At 38.2% G+C, this 22,997-nt stretch overlaps 1 protein-coding gene across 4 annotated transcripts in view; it reads left to right on the top strand.

Annotated features, from left to right (window-relative positions):
* bckdhb (branched chain keto acid dehydrogenase E1 subunit beta) overlaps nucleotides 1-22,997 on the top strand; it is a 231,248-nt gene that overhangs the window by 104,767 nt on the left and 103,484 nt on the right. For all 4 annotated transcript variants that reach the window (XM_069887393.1, XM_069887391.1, XM_069887392.1 and 1 more), the window contains exon 8: nucleotides 11,398-11,508. In XM_069887393.1, coding sequence (XP_069743494.1) covers nucleotides 11,398-11,508 — 111 coding nt within the window. The remainder of the gene's footprint in view (nucleotides 1-11,397; nucleotides 11,509-22,997) is intronic.

Genomic DNA, 22,997 nt, shown 5'->3' with positions numbered 1-22,997 from the left:
CCTAAGAAGCCAGAAGTACATTTTTACATATTTATCCCTAAACTTTGCATATATGGGCTCCAAATTTGTACAAAAGTCCAATATTTATTTCTATAATTATATGTAATATTCTCCAGAAGTATACAATTTTGAATTTTTGAATGTCAACTTTCCATACCTAAATGTGCAACTGATTTCCAAGTCTCTGCATGCAGTTTCGTGCCACCACTAAAGCTATTTTAATAAATTTGACTTGATAAAATTATAGTTTTAATTTGTTCCTTCTATATTCCCCATCAAAAATAAATCTGGATTTTGTGGAATAACAATACCAGTAATCTGTTCCAAAAACTTTCCTAAATCCATCCAAAAAGTTCTAACTTTAGAACATGACCAAGTAGAATGCAAGAAGTTCCTATTTCTTCACCACATCTGAAACATTTATCTAATAAATCCAATTTTATTTTGTGCAATTTTTACAGTGTTAAATATAATTGATGTGAATAATTTTATTGAACTAAACTGTATCTAACATTTATTATATTTGTTATACAGTCTTGACAGAGTTCTGCCCATTTTTTTTCTCTTCAATTGTAATACTGTATTTGAGTCAACCTCACATTTCTGTCTAGATTTATATATTCCCTTTTTAATAATGCCTGCTGGTAATAAAAGATACATTGCAGAAATACATTTCTTAGTATACCCTCTCCTGATAAGAATCTCCAACTCACTTCAAGCCAGTAAGCACATTGCACCTAATTTTTCCTACAAGTATCCTCTCAATTGAAGATAGCAAAAAAAGTGTATTTCGAGTAATTCCATATTTATTTCTTAAATATTGAAATGACATCAATTGACCTTGTTCATAAGAATCTTCTGCATTTTTAAGAGTTTATTGTGTTTGACTTAAAAAAACATTTCTTTTACTATTCAGTGGCTTGTAAAGGATAAAGGAGCTGTTAATATATCAGTGATGTGATGTTTATTTTAGCAATAGGAATGAATTAATAAGTGAAGGGCTCTTTAAAATTGTTTCCAAGTTAAACAAAAATATCAGTGGATATCTTAGTATGGAGTTTTCACTGTATTTTTAAAAAATAGTTACGTATCTACTTGAATAAGTCAAGGTCAGATAATTCTCCGACTAACATACAATATTTTGGAGTAAGTAATATCCCATTTGAGCAGTTGCTATCTGATGTAGATCTTGGAATTGGGTGAAGAAATGTCTGAAAGAAAAGAAATGTGATAGATATTAGTTTGACAGATTTACGGGGTGGATTGACCATCAAATGAATGAAGAGTTAAATTTAATGAAGCAGCCGAGAGAACAGGGAATACCCAGATATAAGTTGCAAATGTGATGAAGTATCTTCATTTGAAAAGTGAAAGCTAATGCTACAATTGTAAAATAAAAAATGGGACTTACATTAAACACCCTTCAGATCATGCGAAATGTGTAGAGAAGTAAAGTTCATACTTCATCTTAGTGCATCTTATCCTGACCTGCCTTTGCCTGGCCAACACCAGGCCTTGTAGGCAATCTTTGTGCATTGTCCCAGTTCATTACTCTACACTGAGTCATGAGGAGGTGAGGTGACTGTTTCAGTGTTGGAACACCAGCAAAGTGCAGAAGTTTCCATCATGTGATTTGGAGGATGAAGGTTATTTATGGCACATGGAAAAATGGTTGTTTGACACATATGGCAGTTTGTCTTATGTTGGAACTATTTATGTCATTCTCACTTCCTCATTCTCTGTTCTTAGCTTAGATTATGGCTCTTCATATGTTTATCCATTTTTTTTTTCAAATGCAATGCGTTGGGAATGTCCTTCCTATGAACTTTGATAAAGCCTTTTAAAATTTTCTGCCTTAGCTAAATCTTCCTTCAATCTCTCTTGTTCTGAAGTGAACAAGCTCAGCCTAGCCAATCTGTACAGCAGTACAAATATAATCTTCCATCTTGACAAAATATTGTAAACCTTTATGGCTTCTCTCTCATAACACCATTTTCCTGCTACAGGTTGATGTGTAGAATTTTACAAAGCTCTGGCATAACTAATGTCTTCCCATTTAAGACATGGAAAATAAAGCAAGTATTCTGTATGCAGTTTTCACTATCGAGTCTACCTGCTCCACTGTTTTCAGAGATCGCTGGATATGCTTGCAAAGGCCCCTCTGATACTCTGCACTTCTTGGTATTCTAAGAGTTATTGTATTAATTTCTTTTCTTGTTTATTCTCCTCAAATACATCATCAGACAATATCATGGATTGAATTTCTTTCGATACTTTTGAACTCACCCAAGCAGGTCGCATATCGCCTTGCAGCCTGGATCCTCCTTCCCAGGGGTGCAGTGCAGCTGGAGCTCACTGGAGTGCTGCCCCAGCACCTCATAGGGCTGCTTCGGGCAGCAACCACCCCACCCCCAGCCGAACGCTGTTCTGGATATATAAGAAACCTGTTTCTTCCATGACTGATCGTCCTCCTTCCTCATCCTACCATTCGCTCTCAATTAGACAATGCCAAATACAACTAACTCAATTAATTTTAGTATCATGGCTTCTAAAGTCTAAGTCATCAAATATGTAATGAAAAGCATGGGATCTTTCACTTAGCTCATGTGCAAAGCCCCCCGCCTGGACACTAAAATTCACATTCACCATTCTTTTCTTTTCTTTGGCTTGGCTTCGCGGACGAAGATTTATGGAGGGGGTAAATGTCCACGTCAGCTGCAGGCTCGTTTGTGGCTGACAAGTCCGATGCGGGACAGGCAGACACGATTGCAGCGGTTGCAAGGGAAAATTGGTTGGTTGGGGTTGGGTGTTGGGTTTTTCCTCCTTTGTCTTTTGTCAGTGAGGTGGGCTCTGCGGTCTTCTTCAAAGGAGGTTGCTGCCCGCCGAACTGTGAGGTGCCAAAATGCACGGTTTGAGGTGATATCAGCCCACTGGCGGTGGTCAATGTGGCAGGCACCAAGAGATTTCTTTAGGCAGTCCTTGTACCTTTTCTTTGGTGCACCTCTGTCACGGTGGCCAGTGGAGAGCTCGCCATATAACACGATCTTGGGAAGGCGATGGTCCTCCATTCTGGAGATGTGACCCACCCAGCGCAGCTGGATCTTCAGCAGCGACTCGATGCTGTCGACCTCTGCCATCTCGAGTACTTCGACATTAGGGATGAAAGCGCTCCAATGAATGTTGAGGATGGAGCGGAGACAACGCTGGTGGAAGCGTTACTCTTTGATTATAGACATTAGAGGCATGTTTGGAACCTGGGGTTATTACATTTCTGATCTGGTTATGGAGAAGGGGCTTATGCTTATGGATACCTTTTGGAATGAGAAGTATGGCACCGGTGATCATAGTATTAATCAAAACGTTAGGGGATGGTATTGAGGAAATCAAAAGGACCAACCAACAGGAGGTTGTAATTGGATGAGATCACTGGGTTGGTGAGAAGGGGATTATATAATTGAAGGGTGGGGGGAGGTAAAGGAAATAAATTGTGAAGCCTACCTTAATGAAGTTCCAACCCATAAAATGCTTTTAAAAATTTGCCCTCTGAGTGACTAACACCAAGTTCTCTTGCAATAACATGGTTGAATTCTTCAATTAGGATTCTAAAAGTATTCATACCAGGAATGCCTGATTGAATTCAAGTGATGGTGTGTTTGAGATTTCGAGGCCAATGCTCTGAAAATCTCTGATATTATAGTCAAGAAAAATGAAAAGGTTCTCTGATAGTAATATTGACATGACATCATGAAAATGGATGTACAAATCAAATTTCTGAACAAATCATGGTGGGGAATCAGTGGCTTTGGTAAAATGGAATGTGAAACTAGTAATCAGGGGAAGTTATTGGAGGGAACTCTGTATTTGCAATAGCAAGGATGGATGAGGGATAGCCAGTATGGCTTTTTGCATTGTCAGTTTGATAAATACCATTTGTTCTCTCTTTTTCAATCTTTTTATTGGTTTTTGAGAAGAAATATCAAGATGCATATGATATAATGATCAGGTAAAGTTAAAATAGAAGTACAATTAATAAACGAGATGCATATGATCCATGTTACTGATAAATAAAAAGAAAGAAAACAAAAACCCATGTATTACTAATCTAATTACTAACCCAAACCTAAATGATTGCTGGCAAGGGCAGACATCTACTGCTAATTTCGATACTAATATGTTCAAAAAGAGAGAAGAAAAAAATAAGGACCAAAAAATAATCAATCTGTAAATTTTGAAAATAGTTAGAAAAAGAACCCCAAAGAGAAGAAAATTTAATACTTGTTTCGGTCGTTGAACACCTACTTTTCTCTTGAGAAGGGGTTGCCATCAAATCCATTAACCTTTGTGTATGCGTGGGAGGGACTCAATGGTCAAGGCTAGTTATTCAATCTTTCTTGGACTTATATATAGACCAAAACATTTGAGCAATTATCTGTCAGATTTAAATTACCTAATCATCATTTTTTTTGCTATTTACAGATTAGGAGCTTCTTAAATTCCTTAAAGTTGAGGCTTCCCCAAGACTTAGATTTTAATCTTGTCTGGGGAGTACTTAATTTTAGACTTAGTCAGAAAGGACTGCTTTCAGCCCTTCATGAACTACTATTAAGATCTAGCAATAGTTCCTTATCTAATGCTAAGAAATTTTGGGAACATGACTTTCAACAACTGTTTGCTGAATACACATGGGAGTCTATTTTGAAACATGTACACTAATTTTCTCCCTGTGCGAGACATTCCTTATTACAATTTAAAGTAGTCCATAGAGCCCACTATTCTGAAGTTCAATCAGCTAAATTTTAACCCAATATATCTTCTAAAAGTGATAAATGTGCAACTCAGGAAGGTACCTTATATGTTTTGGTGATGTCCCTCTCTCTGTAACTATTGGAAAAAAGCATTTCATAGTCTATCTTTAATGCTTGATATTAATCTAATTCCTAGCCCTTTGGTTGCTAGTTTTGGAGTAAGTGGACCAATGGACTTGATTTTTACTCCATCTCAATCCCAAGTAGTCACTTTCTCTTCCCTGTTTGCTAGAAGGCTCATTCTGGTGAGATAAATACCAATTGTTGACTTGGTCTGAATATTTATTTTCAATTAAATAACTTTGGTTCAAGTTCTTATGAGTTAAGGTTTATTATATTAGGAAGTACTTAGCCATTGGATTATTTTTCTTTCAAATGGTTAAATACTTTTCTAGATCTATTTGTTTCTCTCCTATATTGTTAGGAGAAGAAAGGGGAATAAGCAGACAGTGCAGCGCATCCCTGTGGCCATTCCTCTCAACAATAAATATACTGTTTTGGATACTGTTTGGGGGACAGTCTACCAGGGACGAGTTATAGTGGTCACGTCTCTAGCAAAGAGTCTGGCCCCTTGACTCAGAAGGGAAGGGGGGAGAAGAGGAGAGCTATGGTGATTGGGGACTCATTGATTAGATGAGTGAATAGGAAGTTCTGTGAACAAGTTCAAGGCTCCTAGATGGTGTTGCCTCTCTCCAAGGTGCCAGGTTAAGGATGTCTCTGATCGAGTTCACAGCATTCTGGAGGGGGAGGGTGAACAGCCAGATGTTGTGGTGACATATAGATAGGAGTAATTATGAGGTCCTGAAGAGAGAGTATGGGGAGTTAGATAAGAAGTTAAAAAATGGAATCTCAAGCATGATAATCTTGGGATTGCTGCCTATGTCACACACTAGAGAGGGTAGGAATAGAAGTTGTGGTCGATGGATGCATGGCTGAAGAGTTGATGCAGATATCAGGGGTTCAGATTTGTGGATCAATGCAATCTCTACTGGAAAAAGTTTGACCTGTACAAAAAGGACAGGCTGCAGCTGAAATGGAAAGGGACCAATATCCTGGCAGGGAGGTTTGCTAGAGCTGTTGGGGAGAGTTTAAACTAGTTTGGCAGGGGGCTGGGAATCAGAATGTGACTGTAAGAATAGGCCAGGTCAAAAGCATGATGCCATGTGATTTGAATTTGGGAGGAAGGACATGCAGGGGACAAAATATAAAGTAGCCAGTTAGAGGGTTTGAAATGTGTCTATTTCAACAGTAGGAATAAAGGGGATGTTAGAGCATGGATCAGTACGCAGAACTACGATGCTGTGGCTGTTACAGAGACTTGGCTGGAGTACGTGCAGGATTGGCTGATGTAGATACCAGGGTCTAGATGTTTTAAAAGCAATAGGATGAGAGATAGGAGGGGGTGGAGTGAGTAGCCTTTCTGGTCAGGGTTAGTATCATGGCTATAGAAAGGGCTGTAGAGGGAGTGTCCATTGAGTTGGTGTGGCTGGACGTCAGAAATAGGAAGGAAGCAATCACTGTGCTGGAAGTAGTCTATTATAAGCCCCCAAATAGCCCTTGGGACACCGAGGAGCAGATAAGCAGGCAGATTTTGGATTGGTGCAGGAAATCAGAGTTGTAGTTATGGGTGATTTCAACTTCCCTAATATTGACTGGCAATTCCTTACTGCAAGAGGGATAGATGGGGCTGAATTTGTCAGGTGTGTCCAAGAAGGATTCCTGACACAGTATGTGGACCAGCTGAGGAGAGGAGAGGCCATACAGGATCTAATTCTGAGTGATTAATCTGGTCAGGTGGCAAACCTCTCAGTGGGAGAGTATTTTGGTGAGAGTGACCACAACTCCCTGAGCTTTAGCATAGTATGGAAAAGGAAAAAAGCACACAAATTGGGTAAGTGCTTAATTGAGGAAGGGTTAATTTTAATGAGATGAGGCAGGAACTAGCAAGAGTAAATTGGAAATGTGTTTAAGGGAGAAGACACAGAACTAATGTGGAGGAAGTTTAGGGACCACTTGTGCTGTTCAGGATAGGTTTGTCCCACTGGGACAAGGAAAAGATGGTAGAAGGGAGCTATGATTGACGAAAGAGGTGTAGCTAATCAAGAGAAGAAGGAAACATATATTAGAAAGAGGAAACAGGAAGGGCTCATGAAAAGTATATGTTAGCTAGGAAGGAGCTTTAGAAAGGATTTAGGAGAGCTTGAAGGGGGCATAAGAAGGCTTTGGCATGTAGAATTAAGGAGAATCCTAAGGCGTTCTACGAATATGTGAAGAACAGAAAAATGACGCGAATGAAGGTGGGGCCGCTAAAGGATAAAGAATGAAATGTATGCCTAGTGGCGGAGGTGGTTGGGGAAGTCTGAACTGAATATTTTGCTTCAGTATTCACAAGAGAAAAGGACTTTGATCAGGATAGTTTGGAATAGAACAGGCTAGTGTGCTGGAAAGTGTTGAGATTAAGGAAGAGGAAGTGTTGGAACCTTAAAAACATTAAGATTGATGTGTCCCTGGGGACATACCGCTGGTTTCACTGGGGAGTGAGGGAAGAGGTAGTGAGGGCAGTAGCTATGATTTTTGAGTCTTCTTTGGCCGCAGGAGAGGTGTCGGAGGATTGGAGAATGGCAAATATAGTTCATTTGTTTAAAAAAGGTAATAGGGAGAATTCCAGGAATTCTAGACCGGTGAGTTTTACGTCAGTGACAGGCAAATTATTGGAGAGGATTCTTAAGAATAGGATCTATGATCATTTGGAGAAGTACAGTCTACTCAAGGATAGTCAGTATGGCTTTGTGAAGGGAAGGTCATGCCTAATGAACCTAATTGATTTTTTAAAAAAATAACAAAAGAAATGATGAGCGTAAGATAGTCGATAAATTTTAAGGCATTTGACAAGGTCCCCCATTGATATACTTATCCAAAAAGTCATGAGTCATGGGATCAGTGAAAAATTAGATGGGTGGATAAAATTTTGGCTTGTAGGAAGAAAGCAGAGAGTATTCTTCCTGGAAGTCAATTACTAGTGGAGTGCCACAGGGATCTGTTCTGGGACCCATGTTCTTCATGGTTTGTATAAGTGACCTGGATGAAGAGGAGGAAGGGTGGGTCAGTAAGTTTGCTGATGACAGGAAGGTTGGAAGAGTTGTGGATGGAGCTGAAGATTGCCAAAGGTTACAAGAGGATATAGACAGGATGTGGAGTTGGGCAGATTAGTGACAGATGGAATTCAATCCAGATAAGTGTGAAGTGATGCATTTTGGAAGGACAAACCAGAAAGCTGAGTGGTCGGTTACTCAGAGTATGGATGAACAGAGGGACCTTGGGGGTCTAAATCCATACATCCCTCAAGGTGTCCACATAGGTTGAAAAATAGTTAAGAAGATCTATGGGATGCTGGGTTTCATTGAGTTCAAGAGCAGAGTCATGTTACAACTCTACAAATCTCTACTAAGACCAAGCTTGGAGTATTGTGTTCAGTTCTGTCACCTCATTACAGGAAGTATGTGAAAGCTATGGAGAGGGTGCAGAGGAGATTTACCTGGATTGGAAAATAAGTCTTATGAGGCAAGGTTAGCAGATCTGGGACTTTTTTTCTTTGGAGTATTGAAGGATGCGAGGAGACTTAATAGAGGTCTGCAAGATTATGAGAGGCATAGATAGGGTGGACAGCCAGCACCTGTTTCCCTGAACAGGAATAGCAAACACCAGAGGACATATATAGAAAGTGAGGGGAGGGAAGTTTACGGGAGGCATCAGACATAACTTTTTTTATGCAAAGAGTTGTGGGTGGCTGGAATGCCTTGTCAGGGATGGTGGTGGAGGAGGAAACATTGGGGGCATTTAAGAGACTCCTAAACAAGCACATGGATGGAAGAAAAATAGAGGGATACAAGATAGGGAGGGTTTAGAACTTCTTTTTTGAGGAATATATGGGTTGGCACAACATCGAGGCTTGAAGGGCCTGTACTGTACTATACAGTGTTCTAAGTTCTTCTCATTAGAAATCCATTCCCTCTTCTGAAATTAAGTGAAATGGAAGGTTAGCCTTTAGTAATGCTTTTAACATTAAAGACTTGGCAATTTTTCACGATTGTAAGAGAATTTGAAAAGTTGATCAAGTGTATAATCAGTACAATAGTTTTTGAAGAGCATTTTCAGGCAGAGTAGGAGAGGAAAAGTGAGAATCATGAGCCATATGTCAATCAAACTTAAAATTTAGGTAGATTAATCTTCCAAAAATTTGGAGTCAGGTTGAAGTGCGCATCAGAGGAGTATCACAGATTGTGAGAGTAGAAAGGGATGCAGCAGTTGTACATACATTCCTGCAGAGAGATCCAGAAGTCATATGCCATGATTTCAGTATTAATAGAAGCTGTTTTTGATTATTCTTTCTGTATTTATTGTTACATTTCCACAGAAATACTTTTGGGAAATAATTACTTGCAATGGAAGTATTTTTAACATGAATCTAAATGTTCACTACTTTTTTATAAAAACAAGTGAAAGTTGTTGCCTTTTTAAGGCATTAAATAATAAAAATTGGCAGGTAATTATGTTGTATGACATTCCAAATAGAAAACATTTTTTTTTCACCAAGATCTACAGACACACACACATGCATGTCATTTCGCCTCTGAAAAAATTCAGATAAATGAGGATATTTGAAATAATTAGAAATCCTCAGTTATCCGAGACATTTTCGGAGCCAAAATGACGTCAAAGGTGAGAGTAGAATTTTGAGATTTTGGTGTTGAATTTATCTTATTTTGTTCAAGTTATATTTTGATGAGAATTAAACATTATTTCATACTAAAAAAGCCTTCCTTGTTATCTGTTGTTGTTTAAACACTGTAACTTCCTGCTACTGGGCTGTTTTTGAAAAAAATTACCAGTTATCTGAAAATATAGTTTATCCAAAAGTATAGAGTTTCATTGGGACAAAAATCAATGAGCACTAAGCAAGGGCAGTATGATTTGAGTTGGTGTAAGCCAGAGCAATTAATGATGGTGGATGTCAGAGCCACTGGTCAATGGTCATTTAGCTCTGTTATATTTTAACTATCCTTCACTCACTGAATCTTGCTTTTGTGAGGAAATGTTGCTCTAAACTTCCTTTTGCCATAGTAGTTGCTAAAGTTTCTCTTTAAATTAAGTGGCGTAGTGATGCAGCTACCATGTACAATTGCAAAATTTAAAACACACCCTGGATCCGATGTGATCTCATCCATTGAACCACGCAGCAACATGGGACCTTGTCAAAAGCCTTATGAATGTCCAAGTAGACAATATCTACCACCATGACCTCCTCTCAATTAGCTCTTTAAAAAAAATTCTAACCAAATTGTGAAACACAAATTCCCATGCACAAAGCTATGTTGGGAATCCCTAATCAGACCTTCCCTATGCAAATACAGATAGATCCTCTATCTCAGGGTTCTCTCCAGTAACTGCCCTTAACTATAGGCTCACCCTAGCTTGACCTTGTAGACCTTTCTTAAATAAAGCCATAACATTAGCTATCTTTCAGTCTTCCAGAATCTCACTTATGGTCAAGGTGAGCAAATTTTCCCTTGCTTGCAACAAGATACTAGGATACACTTGTTCTGGCCCTGGAGATTCATCTGGCTTTACGGTCCTCAAGACAGTCAACATCTCCTTTGTAAGCTGGGATGTTTCAGGACATTACTATTCTGTTCCCCGAATTTTCCAGCTTCCATGACTTTCTCTGCGGTAAATACAGATGAGAAGTAGTCATTTAAAACATTGTCCATCTCCCATGGGTCCACACATAGACAACCAATTTGAATGGGAAACCATTCTCTTCCTATTTATCCTTTTGCTCTTAATATATACTTATAGGGACTGTTAAGGATTCTCCTTGATCTTAGCTGCAAAAAATACCTCATCTCCCCTTTTTCTTTGTCCTCCTGATTTCCTTGTAAGTGCACTCCTACATCTGTTATGGCCCTCAGGGGATTGGCTTGATCCCAGTTGCCTTTATCTGACATATGCCTCCGATTTCGTGACCAGGACCTCATCAGCCCGGGTTCCTTAATCTTGCCACACTTGCTCTTTACAACAGGAGCATTTTGGCTCTGACCTCACCTGACTTTTACAAGTAGCTCACATGCCAGGCATCCTTTTACCTGCTGAGAACCTCTCCCAAACAACCTTTGCAACTTTCTAATGCCATCAAAATGCCCAGTTATACCCATGTGACCAATTAACCTACAAACTCCCATGTCTTTTGGAATGAGGGAGGAATCCCACATAGTTATAGGGAGAACGTAAAGGCTCCTTGTAGACAGGGCTGAATTTGAACCCAGGTCTAGCTAATTGCTACACTAACCGTGCCAACCCAAACCAAGATAGCTTTTTGGTTTCATGTGCTCCAATTTCAATTAAAAGCAACATGAAAAAACACTTATGAATTTCACAGACAGTGGCTTTGAAGCGAGAATATTCAAGGAAAATAATCAAAGAAGGGTAAGAAGAAATAAAAAGAAAAACTTGCAACTAACTATGTTTGACACTGAAAATGCTACTAAATATATTCTTATTTACAAATGTGTTTAAGTGACTTATTTATTTATAGGTTCACGTAATGAAAGAAGTGGCGAGCATGGCTCAGGAGAAATTGGGAGTCTCATGTGATGTAATTGATTTGAAAACAATTCTACCTTGGGATGCCGAAACCATTTGCAAGGTATGGTAATGCCTATTTGTGACTGATGATACTGACAATTATAAAGTGCATATTTGGAATGGAAAAAACTGTAAACTTTTGAAAATTATTGTAATTTTAAAACCTGGGTTACACTGCTGTTATTTTAATTGTGACTTGAGCTAATGTGTTTCTCAGTGTAATTTATCAGTTATATTTATAAGTAAATTTATAATGTGTCAGTCTGTCTTGGTTTCCATTATCTGTTCTATCTACTTGATTTTTTTGATATATGAATAGCATGTAGTGAGACACAAAAGTTTGTGGATGCTGTGATTGTAGTTAAAAACACACCAAAATGCTGGAGGAACTGAGCCGGTCTTTCAATGTCCATAGGAGACAAAGATATGTTGCTGATATTTCCGTCCCGAGCCCTTCTTCAAGGAATGAACAGAATGAGCAAAAACCAGGAAATCTCAGCAAGTTTCAGAATATAGACAGTGCTGGCTCAGGGAATCCAAACCACCAAAAGGTGTTAACTGGATATGATATAAAGGGAGATGTGAGAATTTATTATGTCTGTGCAAAAGGAGACAGGCAAAAGGGAGAGAAACAGAGTTGATGGAAGGTGAAGGAGTGGTTTTAACAAAAGTCAGAGAAGTTGACATTAATGAGATCTGGTTGGAGGTGCCCAGTCGGAAGATGAGGTGTTGTTCTTCTAATTTGCGGTGGTCGCAGTCTGGCAGTGTTTGAAACCGTGGACAAACATGTCAGCAAGGGAATGGGATGGAGAATTGAAATGAGTGGCCCCAGAAGATCCACGCTATTGTGGCAGATAGAGATGAGTTGACTCCCTGTCCATTCCTCCCCACCAGCCGTCTCCTTAAGATCTCCCTCCACTTGTGCCCACACATCCTCCCTCACCACCATTTGGGGCCCCAAACAGTCCTTCCAAATGAAGCAACATTTCATTTGTGAATTTGCAAGGGCCATCTACTGCATCCAGTACTCCTTCTGTTGTCTCCTCTACATCAGAGAGACTAGGCGCAGACTGGGAGATTGCTTTGTTGAGCACCTCGGTTCTGTCCACCGCAGTTGCGTGGATCTCCCAGTGGCAACTCATTTCATTTCCCCATCCCATTCCCTTGCTGACATATTCACCCATAGCCTTATGCACTTCCAGACTGAGTCCTCCTGCAAATAGGAGGAACAACATCTCATCTTCCAACTGGACACCCTTCAACTGGATGGCATTACTATCGACTTCTCTGGCTTTTGTTCAAACTCTTTCTCCCCCCCCCCGACCTCACTTCTTCCCCTGTCATCTTCCCCCATTTCTGTCCCTCTCCCTTTTCCTTGTCTCCTTTCACACAGACATAATGCATTCTAACCTCTCTCTTATTAACATCATTTTTTTTGGTCTGGATTCCTTTCCCAGCCAGCATTTTCTGTATTTCCTGGCTTTTGCTCATTCTGCTTATCCCTTGAAGAAGGGCTCAGGCCTGAAATGTTGACAATATATCTATCTCATATGGACACAAGTGGATGGTTTTTTGAACAGCATTTTTCAACTTACTGCATTTACTAAAATCTTTAAAAAAAACTACAGGTGCTGGAAATCTAAAATATAACAAAATGAGACAGAAGCTTGTCAAGTCATGCAGCATTTGTGGAAAGAAAAACAATGAACATTTCAGGTCCAAGACCCTTCACCAGAACTGAGAAAGAAAGAAAACTTGCATGTTCAGAGAACAGAAGAGGTGGTAGAAGCCAGTTCACATTCTTTTGAACACGAGACTAAGGGCACTGGCTGCTAAATGTTATTAAATAGACGCAATCCCAAACCTGGAATCAGTTTGGTGAATTTTGATTGCATTTCCACTAAAACATGAGTATAATTTCTTAATCTGAGTGGTTGACCTCTATTCCAGGTATGGTCTCAGCAGATTCCTGTACAATTTCAAATAATGCATTTTTTACTCTCATTCTTTTAACTATATCATGTTTCCCTGAAACTTTTTCATAGCCATGCTGTCACCCAGCTCTGTATAATCATCGAACTTGGATGTATTACGCCAAAGTATTGATAAATATTGTGAACAGTTGAGCACCAGCACTGAGGTCAGGTCACATGGTCCCAAACTGTTTATTCCAAACTTTTTTTTCTGATATGGGCAGATATATTGGCATAATTAGAGCATTTTTGTTTCCATCCTGTATGACTTTATATAATAGGTTAGTAATGGTAGAATATTTCTGTAAAATTGTTCAGTATTTTTGCTGCATGATCACTTTGAATGTGGTTAATTGTCAGAGTTACAAAATGCATATCTTCCATTGATTGAGTTGACCTTTGAAAAAGTTGGCTATTCTAGGTTGCTGTTGAGTAGCATATATAAAGGATAATTGTGTGTAAATTTTTTGAAAAAAAGCCACCAGGATATCACTTTTTTTGTAGATGGTTGTATGACAATAACAGGTAACTGGCGTAATGAAAATTATAAGGGGCCTCCTTTTAAATTCTGTTTCATCCCAATCACATGAATCAGAATCAGGTAAGGTTTCCATTATTGTCACGTAATACTATATTTACAATGTAGCATACATGAAATTCTTTTAATTTTTGTCTACTGTCCAGCTCCCTCACACATCAGAATTTATTGCCGTGAACAAATCATGAAATTCGGTGTTTTGTGGCAGCATCGTGTGCAAACATGCCGATTATAACAATCTTATGACATTACTATATATAAAAAAATAACAGTGCATGAAAAGGAAGGCAGTGTCTTTGGTTCCTTGATTATTCAAGAATCTGATGGCAGCGGGGAAGAAGCTGTTTGTGTGCCATTGAGAGCTCGTCTTTAGGTTCCTGATGGTAGAATGAAGAGGGTATTGGCTGGGTTAAGGGGGTCTTTGAGGATAGAGGCTGCTTTTGTAAGACACTGCCTCATTTAGATGTCCTCAATGGAGAGAAGTCTGGTATCTGTGATGTCACAGGCTGAGTTAACAACCCTCTGGAGTTTATTCTTGTCCTGAGAGTTTGCGCCTCCTGACCAGACAGTGATGCAACCAGCCAGAATGCTCTCTATGCCTCTACATCTGTAGAGGTTTTTGAGAATTTCAGATGACATACCGAATCTCCTCAGACATCTCACAAAGTTTAGCCACCGTCAAGTCTTCTTTGTGATTGCATCAACGTGGAGGCTCCTGGGCAGGTCTGCGGAGATGTTGACTTCCAGGAATTGAAAGTTCTTGACCTCTCCACTACTGAGCCCTGGGTTGAGGACTGGGTTGCATTCCCCTGATTTCCTCCTGAAGTCCACAATCATCTCCTTGGCTTTGCTAACATTGATTGCAAGATTGTTGTCATTACACCATTCAACGAGCTGAGCTGTCTTCCTCCTGTACACTTCATCACTGCAGGTTTGTGCTTCTGCCAACAACTGTGATGTCATCGGTAAACTTGTAGATAGCATTGGAATTGTGCCTGGCCACACAGTCATGGATGTGTGTATATATATATATATATATATATATATATAGAGCAGTGGGCTAAGCACGCATCCTTGAGGTGCACCTGTGTTGACGTTGGTTCCAATTTGTACTCACTGTGGTCTTCCAATGAGAAAGTCAAGGATCCAGTTGCACAGGTGGGTACGGAGGCCTAGAGTTTGTAGCCTCTTGACCAGCATTGAGGGAATAATGATATTGAAGGTTGAGCTGTAGTGGATGAAGAGCAGCCAAAACATGTACGAATTGCTGTTTTTGAGGTGAAGTTATGGAAGTGAATTTGAAGCACTATCAATTTTGAGAGGTTGGATTCCAGGTTTTAGTTATTTTATCTGCATGGCAGCATATGTTTTAGCCATCAGTCTCATCTGATACATGAATTTAATAACGATTAGCGCATTTCTGATCCACTGGACATAATTTTTCTTTCTTGCCAGTAGAATAATGCTTTCATTTAAGGCTGATAATGCAGGTCTTTGTTTTAACCCCAGAAAAGTGTGTATCTGTTATATTAGATGAGCTACATGTAACTTAACAATAACTCATTATAGTGCTACCTGTGAAAAAACCTCCCAAAAATTAGTTATTTAGTCTGAAGAAACTTGGGAGGGCCCCTCTTTTGGATTTTTAAAATTTATTTTACATCATTGGGAAGACGTTAATTTGCTCACTACATTGTCTTACTGTATTAGCAACCCATGCCAAGACTGATTTGTTCTTTCCCCTTTTATCCTTGTCTGTTATCAAAGTTATATAAATAGACAGATATAATCAGTCAGTATTTATTTTTTATTATAATCTGTTCTTGTTTTGGAATATAGCCTACCTACACTTTTCATTTAATTTATGGGAGCCATTGTTTAAATTGATTGAAATCGCTTCAGTTAACCAATTATAAATTTATGTAAGTTAAAAAATTGTTTCAAAATTTGTTGTTGAATGGTAATGATAGTAATTGGTAAATACTGATTTTGAATAGGTTGAACCCTGAATGCTTATAACTACAGCTGCATATAAACAATAGACTATGAGTATAGCTTTGGCATTTTTGCAGCAATATTTTTTCAATATTGATATTAGAAAACAACATTATGACATTTCCCATAATGTTGTATCCAAGGAGGAGGGTAAAAAATATGCATTTACCCCCCCCCTTAATATGGGGCTCCTTATGTATTTTTAATTCCTGATGTAATTCTTTAAATAAATGGTATAAAAATAAATATGTAATGAAAAATATTTCTGTAACTTGAATGCATCAACCGAGTCTCTATCTCTGCCCCTTACAAATTTCTGCTGGTGATTATATTTAGCATAATAGAAGGATTTTAAATTCAGACTTCAAATGTTCAGGTCATATTCATATTGTTTCTACTTAATCAATGTAGATGGCATAAGCAATTGGCTTTCCACTGCCAAATATGTCATTTGTGTTTACTGTAGCATTTTCAGATTATTTCTCTAGGAAATAATGGTTTGCCATAGTAAAAGCAAGGCAGGATGCTCAGAAATTTATAGCGCATGTTAAAATCACAAGAAATTTTGGATGCAAAATTTCAGTTTGCAAATTGTTGCTTTGAAACAGTAACTTAACATATAGATGCATAACTTGGGCAGTTCCAGAGGGTGTTCGATTACTGTAATGTGTTACAAAAATACTTAAATCATGTTAAACACCACTTCTCTTCAATTATTTTATCCTTTTTCCCATTTGTAATTTTATTTTTGACCTTCCATTGTTTTGACCTAGTTTGTAACCGAATCCTTTTTTTTAAACACTTAATTTAGTGTTACTTAATTAACTTGCCTAGTTCTACCATTAATTTTAAAGCTAAGATCCACACAGAAATATAGTTCTAATAAATTAAGTTGCCTTAGAGAGGGTGCAGAGGAGATTGACCAGAATGTTAACCAAGCACGAGCTTTTCTGTTTGGAACAATAAAGAATGAGCGGAGACTTAATAGAGGAATATAACATTATGAAAGGCATTAATATGGTTGACACCCAGTAAATTGTTTCCCATGGTGACAGTGCCAAGTACCAGAAAACAACTGTTTAACGTGAGTGTAGGAAAGTTTAAATTTGTAATCAAACACTCAAATAAATTAGCTTGGATCGACTGACCAGAAGCATTTTCATAAGATGTTGGAAGGGTTTCTTTTATTTTTATCCTGAAATACTTGATAAGCTTATTAAATGACAAGAATTCTTTATTTTGAAATTTCTTTCTTCTCCATGTCTTGTTTTGCTTAAGGTTTCCTTCCCTGCTTGCCTCCTTTAAGTTTTTTTCTCATTCCTTCAGTTCATATTTTCCTTTTCCACGGTGTATCTATCTTGCAATCTGGTTTTCATTTTTGTTCCTTGGTAAGAGTATTTGAAAGTATTGTGATTTTATTTCTTAATCCAGTATTATGGTGCCACTGCTGGCAATCATTACCAGCATGGCTTCTTGTAAACTGATAGTTTCCATTATTTATTGCCGTTGTAAACAAGTGAGAAAGCAAAAAATATTCCTAAAATCTTAAAATTCACAGAAAAATAATGATGCAGGAGGCAGATTCTCCTGTTCAAAAGAGAGTTAGATAAGACTCTAGTGGGCAAAGGAGTTAAGGGTTATGGGGATAAGGCTGGAAAGGGGTACTGATGGTAGTGATCAGCCATGATCTGTAAAATGGCGGTGCTGGCTCGACGGGCCGAAGGGCCTACTCCAGCTCCTATTGTCTTTTGTCTATTGTCTATTGAAGCCATTCAGTGTATGTGAGTTGAGAAACAGCTTCTCCTAACTTAATTTTCTAGCACTAAATTCATAGTTTTTCAGGTCACAGATTTTCAAGAAAATATCTAAGCACTTTTAACTGTGATGAGTGTTTCTGCCTCCAGCAATGGGTTGCAGACACTTAACTTCTTTTAGGTGAAAATGTTTTTCCTCATCTCATCCAGTTACTTTAAATCTATGTCCCTTGGGTTTTCATCAGTCTAAGTTCTTACTATTTACAATGCTCATTTAAACACCATAATTAAATCTTCCTCCAGCTTCCTTTGCTGTAAAGAAAACAAACTGTGCCTATCCAGTCTTTGTTCAGGGGTGCAATTTGCCAGTTATGATTGACAGAGGAAAAAGAAACTAGTTCAGGAAAACATTATTAAAGTTGTATGTGAGCAGGCATAAGTAATGAGTGGAAGGAGCTAGGCATTGTAAATTGTCTTATTTTAGTTCTTGAAAATATAATGATGAATGACAGAAATTATTGATGCAGAGTAGAATTATTTGAGCATATTTATATTGTTTTAATCCTGTTTATTGATATTGGGAAGCATTTTTCAAAATGGCTATGAAAACAATTTGATTATTTTATTTCTCATGTTTAGAGTTCCTTGAATTTGCTTGAATGTTCAAGTGGATTTAAAATTTCATCATTATAATTTGAAGAGCAGAATAATTATGCTGATTTGTTCTTTCAAATGGGTGAGGAAAATAAAGGTATTACTTAAGAACAAGATGTAGGAGCAGGAGTAGCCCATCTGGTCCTTCGAGCCTGCTTCACCATCTAATAGAACCATGGCTGATCTGGCCTTGGACTCAGCTCCACCGATGTGTATTACTTTTATCCCTTATTTCCCCACATTTATATGTTAGTAAATAGATTTAATGAGGTATCCTGCTTCCTTGGGCAGAGAATTCCACAGATTCACTACTCTCTGGAATAAATAAAAAAACAGTTTGTTTTCATCTCAGCCCTAAATTCTGTTTGCCAAATCTTGGAGCTATGTCCCTCCCAGTTCTAGACTCACTCCCAGTGGAAATAACCTGTATATCTTATCATAATTTAACATGTTTCTATAAGATCCTCTCTCATCCACACATTTTATCTCATAGACTAACCTTCTTGACTCTAGAATAAACTTGGTGAACCTCCTCTGAAGCACCTCCAAAGCCTTTCTCAAGATACAAGTACTCCATACAGTACTTCATCTTCGAATTCACCAGTACCCTGTAGAGTTGTGCAGAACCTCCCCGCTCCTAAATTCAATCCCTCTAGCAATGAAGGCCAACATTCCATTTTCCTTCTAGATTAACCGATGCATCTGCAAATCAACCTTTTGTAGTTCATGCATTCATAAGGCCCTCTGCATAAAAGCAAGCTGCAGTCTTTCACCATTTAAATATTCTGATCTTCTATTTTTCCTTTTAAAGTGTATTCCAACATTGTACTCCATCTGCCAGGGTCTTGCCTACTCACTTAATCTATCTAAACTGTTAGGTCTGCTTTGTTCATGAATGAGTGAGTCAAACACCAGACTGAGTCGAAATCAAGGTTCTTTGTTCTTTATTGCCGGATAGTAACACTTGCAACTAACAGTGTTAGTTGGAGAAGGCGCATTCTGCCGTTATCAGCAAGTGGTGTTTTTTTTATACCTCAGGATATGTACTTAGTAAATTATCATACCATTACATTGTCCAATGAATAAACTGTTGCTATCCTTTTCTGTTAGTCTGCTGCACATCATCTTGTTATTGCCACACTTATCTTGAGCGTACAAGGTCACACCTGCATCCTGTTACTCCTTAGTACTGGGTGACTCCTTCTCCGGTCCCATCTCATGATGTTTTTACCTTACAATACCTGCAGATTCTCTGCATCCTCTGCACAATTTGTTTTTCCACTCAATTTAGAGTAATCCGCAAATCATTCAGGTATATATTGTGAACAGTTGCAGCCCCAACAATGACCACTGCCAAATGCCAAACACCCATTTATCCCAACTCTCTTTCTTCTTTTGGTTTAGCAGTTGTCCATGCATGCTAATAAATTGACCACAACTCAATGCATCCTTTTCTTATGGATATCTTTTATTTAGCTATGTATCAAACATGTTATGGAAACCTCTATCCATTCCGCTCATTATATCCTCACAAAGTAAATTTGTCCAATATGACCTGCCCTTCCTGAATCCATGTTGCATCTGACTGATGGGACAATTTCTATCCAGATATCTTACTATTTCGTCCTTAATGACAGCTTCAATCATTTTTCTGACTACAAATCTTAAGCCATGTGGCTGCAGCTTTCTGTTTTTTTCCTACATTCTTTTTTTAAACAGTGACATGAGACTTGCTCTCTTCCAATCTGCTGGAACCTGCCCAGAGTCCAGATAAATTTGGTAAATTGTCACAAATGCATCTACTCTAACTTCTGCCATTTCTTTCTGTACCTTGGATGTATTCCATCATGATCGGGGGCTTGTCTACCTTTAAGCCTATTAGCTTGCTCAGCATTACCACTGTACTGATAGCAGTTGTACTGAGGTCATTGCATCCTTAACATCTCTCTTTGGCATGTGAAGACTGACATAAGGTAATTGATCAAGGCCTTGGCCATTTCCACATTATAGAATGCACAACTCCTATTATAGGAAGGTCCTCGATCCATTTCAATTCATCTCTTGTCACAACACATCAGTGCCAGATGCCATCTTGCTGGCCCTCCACTCTGCACAGAAGCACTTAGTTCAGGCTGTTTTTCATTGTCTACAACTTGACCTTCAACACCATCGTACCAGCAAACATAACCAAACTAAAGGATCTGGGACTCTGTTTGTACTTCTGCAAGTGGATCCTCAACTTCTTCAACAGCGGACTCCAGTCAGTGTGAATCGGAAACATCACCTCTTCCACACTGATCATCAACCCAGGGGCTCCCCAACGCTGTGTGCTTAGTCCCCTACTCTATTGCCATTTCAGCTCTAACTCGACCTACAAGTTTGTTGATGACACTGTGGTTGTTGACTTCATGACTGGAGATGATTCAGGAAGGAGATTGAGAATCTGGTTGGATGGTGCCAGAACAACAGTCTTGCTTGCTCTCATCATCAATAATGAGTTTATTGTTGATCTTAGGAAGGAGAGACAGAGAGACCAGGCACCTATCTGTATTGATGGATGGAGGGGGTGGGGTGGGGAGAAGCGAGTTAGAACCTTCAAGTTCCTGGCTGTTCATATTTCAGAAAACTTCCTTGAGCCAGCATATCAAGTCACACTAGAGCTTCTTAACTTTCTAAGGAATCTGAGGAGATTTTGCAGGCCATGAAATACTCTATCAAGCTTATACATGTGTACTGTGGAAAATATATTGATAGGTTGTATCACAGCCTGATTTGGGAATAAATTGGAAAGGCTCAGGCCCAAAACATTGGTAATATATCTTTACCTCCTATGAATGCTGTGAGACCAGCTGAGCTCCTCCAGCATCTCTGTGTCTTTACTAGAATCACAACATCTGCAGACTTTTGTGTTTTTCACTTGGGAATTTAACTGCCCAGGAATGCAGAAGTCTTCAGAATGTAACAAATAGCCAGGTTCATCACATGCTCTAACCTTCCATGTATTGAATGCATCTGTGTGAGGTTCTGCCTCAAGAAGGCACACATCATCATAAAAGACCTCCTTCACCTTGGTCATAACTTCTTCGGCAGAAGTCTGAAGACCAGCACCTCTTGGTTTAGAAACAATTTCTTTCCAAAAGTGTCAGATTCTTGAACATCTTATTACACGCTCAGGGACTGCTCCTTTTATCTTAGAAACATTTCTTTTTTTAAATATTTTTTTTATTTTTCACACTGTGCACCATATCAACCAAAATACATACAAATATTTCCCTCTTTTTTCTCCCCCCACCTTCCCTCCCCCTCCAAACCCATTAAACGTTCAACATACACAATACAATAAAACCATCACACAATGAAAAATAAACAAGAAAAATGTGTCATCTACTTTTACACACTGGGTCAAGTCATTTTGTCTTCTTCTCGTTTTAGGGGGTGGAGGTCCGAGGCAAGCCCTCTCTGTTATGTTCCATGTACGGTTCACAAATGTGTTCAAATAATATGACTTTATTTTTTAAATTATATGTTAATTTTTACAATGGAATACATTTATTCATTTCCATGCACCATTGCTGTATTCTCAGACTTTTTTCCGATTTCCAAGTTGACATTATACATTTTTTTGCTACAGCTAAGGCTATCATAATAAATCTTTTTTGTGCTTCATCCAGTTTGAGGCCTAATTCTTTACTTCTTATATTACTTAGAAGAAAGATCTCTGGATTTTTTGGTATGTTATTTTTTGTGATTTTATTTAATACCTGATTTAGATCTTCCCAAAACTTTTTCACTTTCTCACATGCCCAAATTGCATGTACTGTTGTTCCCATTTCCTTCTTACAGCGAAAACATCTATCTGATAATGTTAGATCCCATTTAGAAATTGAAGTAGTATGGAGAAATATCAGGGTACAATATCAAAGCAAATAAAAGTGAAGCGATGCCAATGAGTAATGTGGATTATACAGAATTTAAAAAAGAATCACCATTTAAATGGTAAACACAAGCAATCTGATACCTAGGTATTAGGTTAGATAATAATTTAAGCCACTTGTACAAATTAAATTATCAGCCACTAATGAAGAAATTGCAGTAAGACTTACAACATTGGAAAGAATTACCGCTAACGTTGATAGGGAGGGTAAATTACATTAAGATTAATGTCTTCCCAAGGATACAATACTTATTTCAATCATTACCAATTCCCTTAACAGAGAAATTCTTTAATGAACTAAAGAGAATAATAAGGAAATTTTTATGGAAAGTGGGGGGGGGGGGGGGGGAACCGAGGATAGCATTAGATAAATTAACAGTGAGGTATAACCAAGGTGGTTTGCAGTTACCAAACTTTAAAAATTATTATAGAGCAGCACAATTAAGGTATTTATCAGACAAGGGAAAAACCGGAAACATTTCTAAGGGATTTTTTTGCACTAAAATATGTGAATATTTTTACATTTTTAGTAACAGGCCCTTCTGACCCACATATCCAGTCCATCAAAATAACCCCAATTTTTGTACTGTCTCTTATTCAGTTAAGTATACTTTTGTTGTTGTTTTATAGATTTTAATTTTATTTTAGTTTCTTTTACATAAAATCCTGTTCAGTAAGTAAGAATTTCAGTTCCTTTTTATC

This window comes from Narcine bancroftii, chromosome 6 (assembly GCF_036971445.1).
Source record: "Narcine bancroftii isolate sNarBan1 chromosome 6, sNarBan1.hap1, whole genome shotgun sequence".
NCBI lineage: Eukaryota > Metazoa > Chordata > Chondrichthyes > Torpediniformes > Narcinidae > Narcine > Narcine bancroftii.
This window is presented reverse-complemented; position numbering and strand designations above follow the sequence as displayed.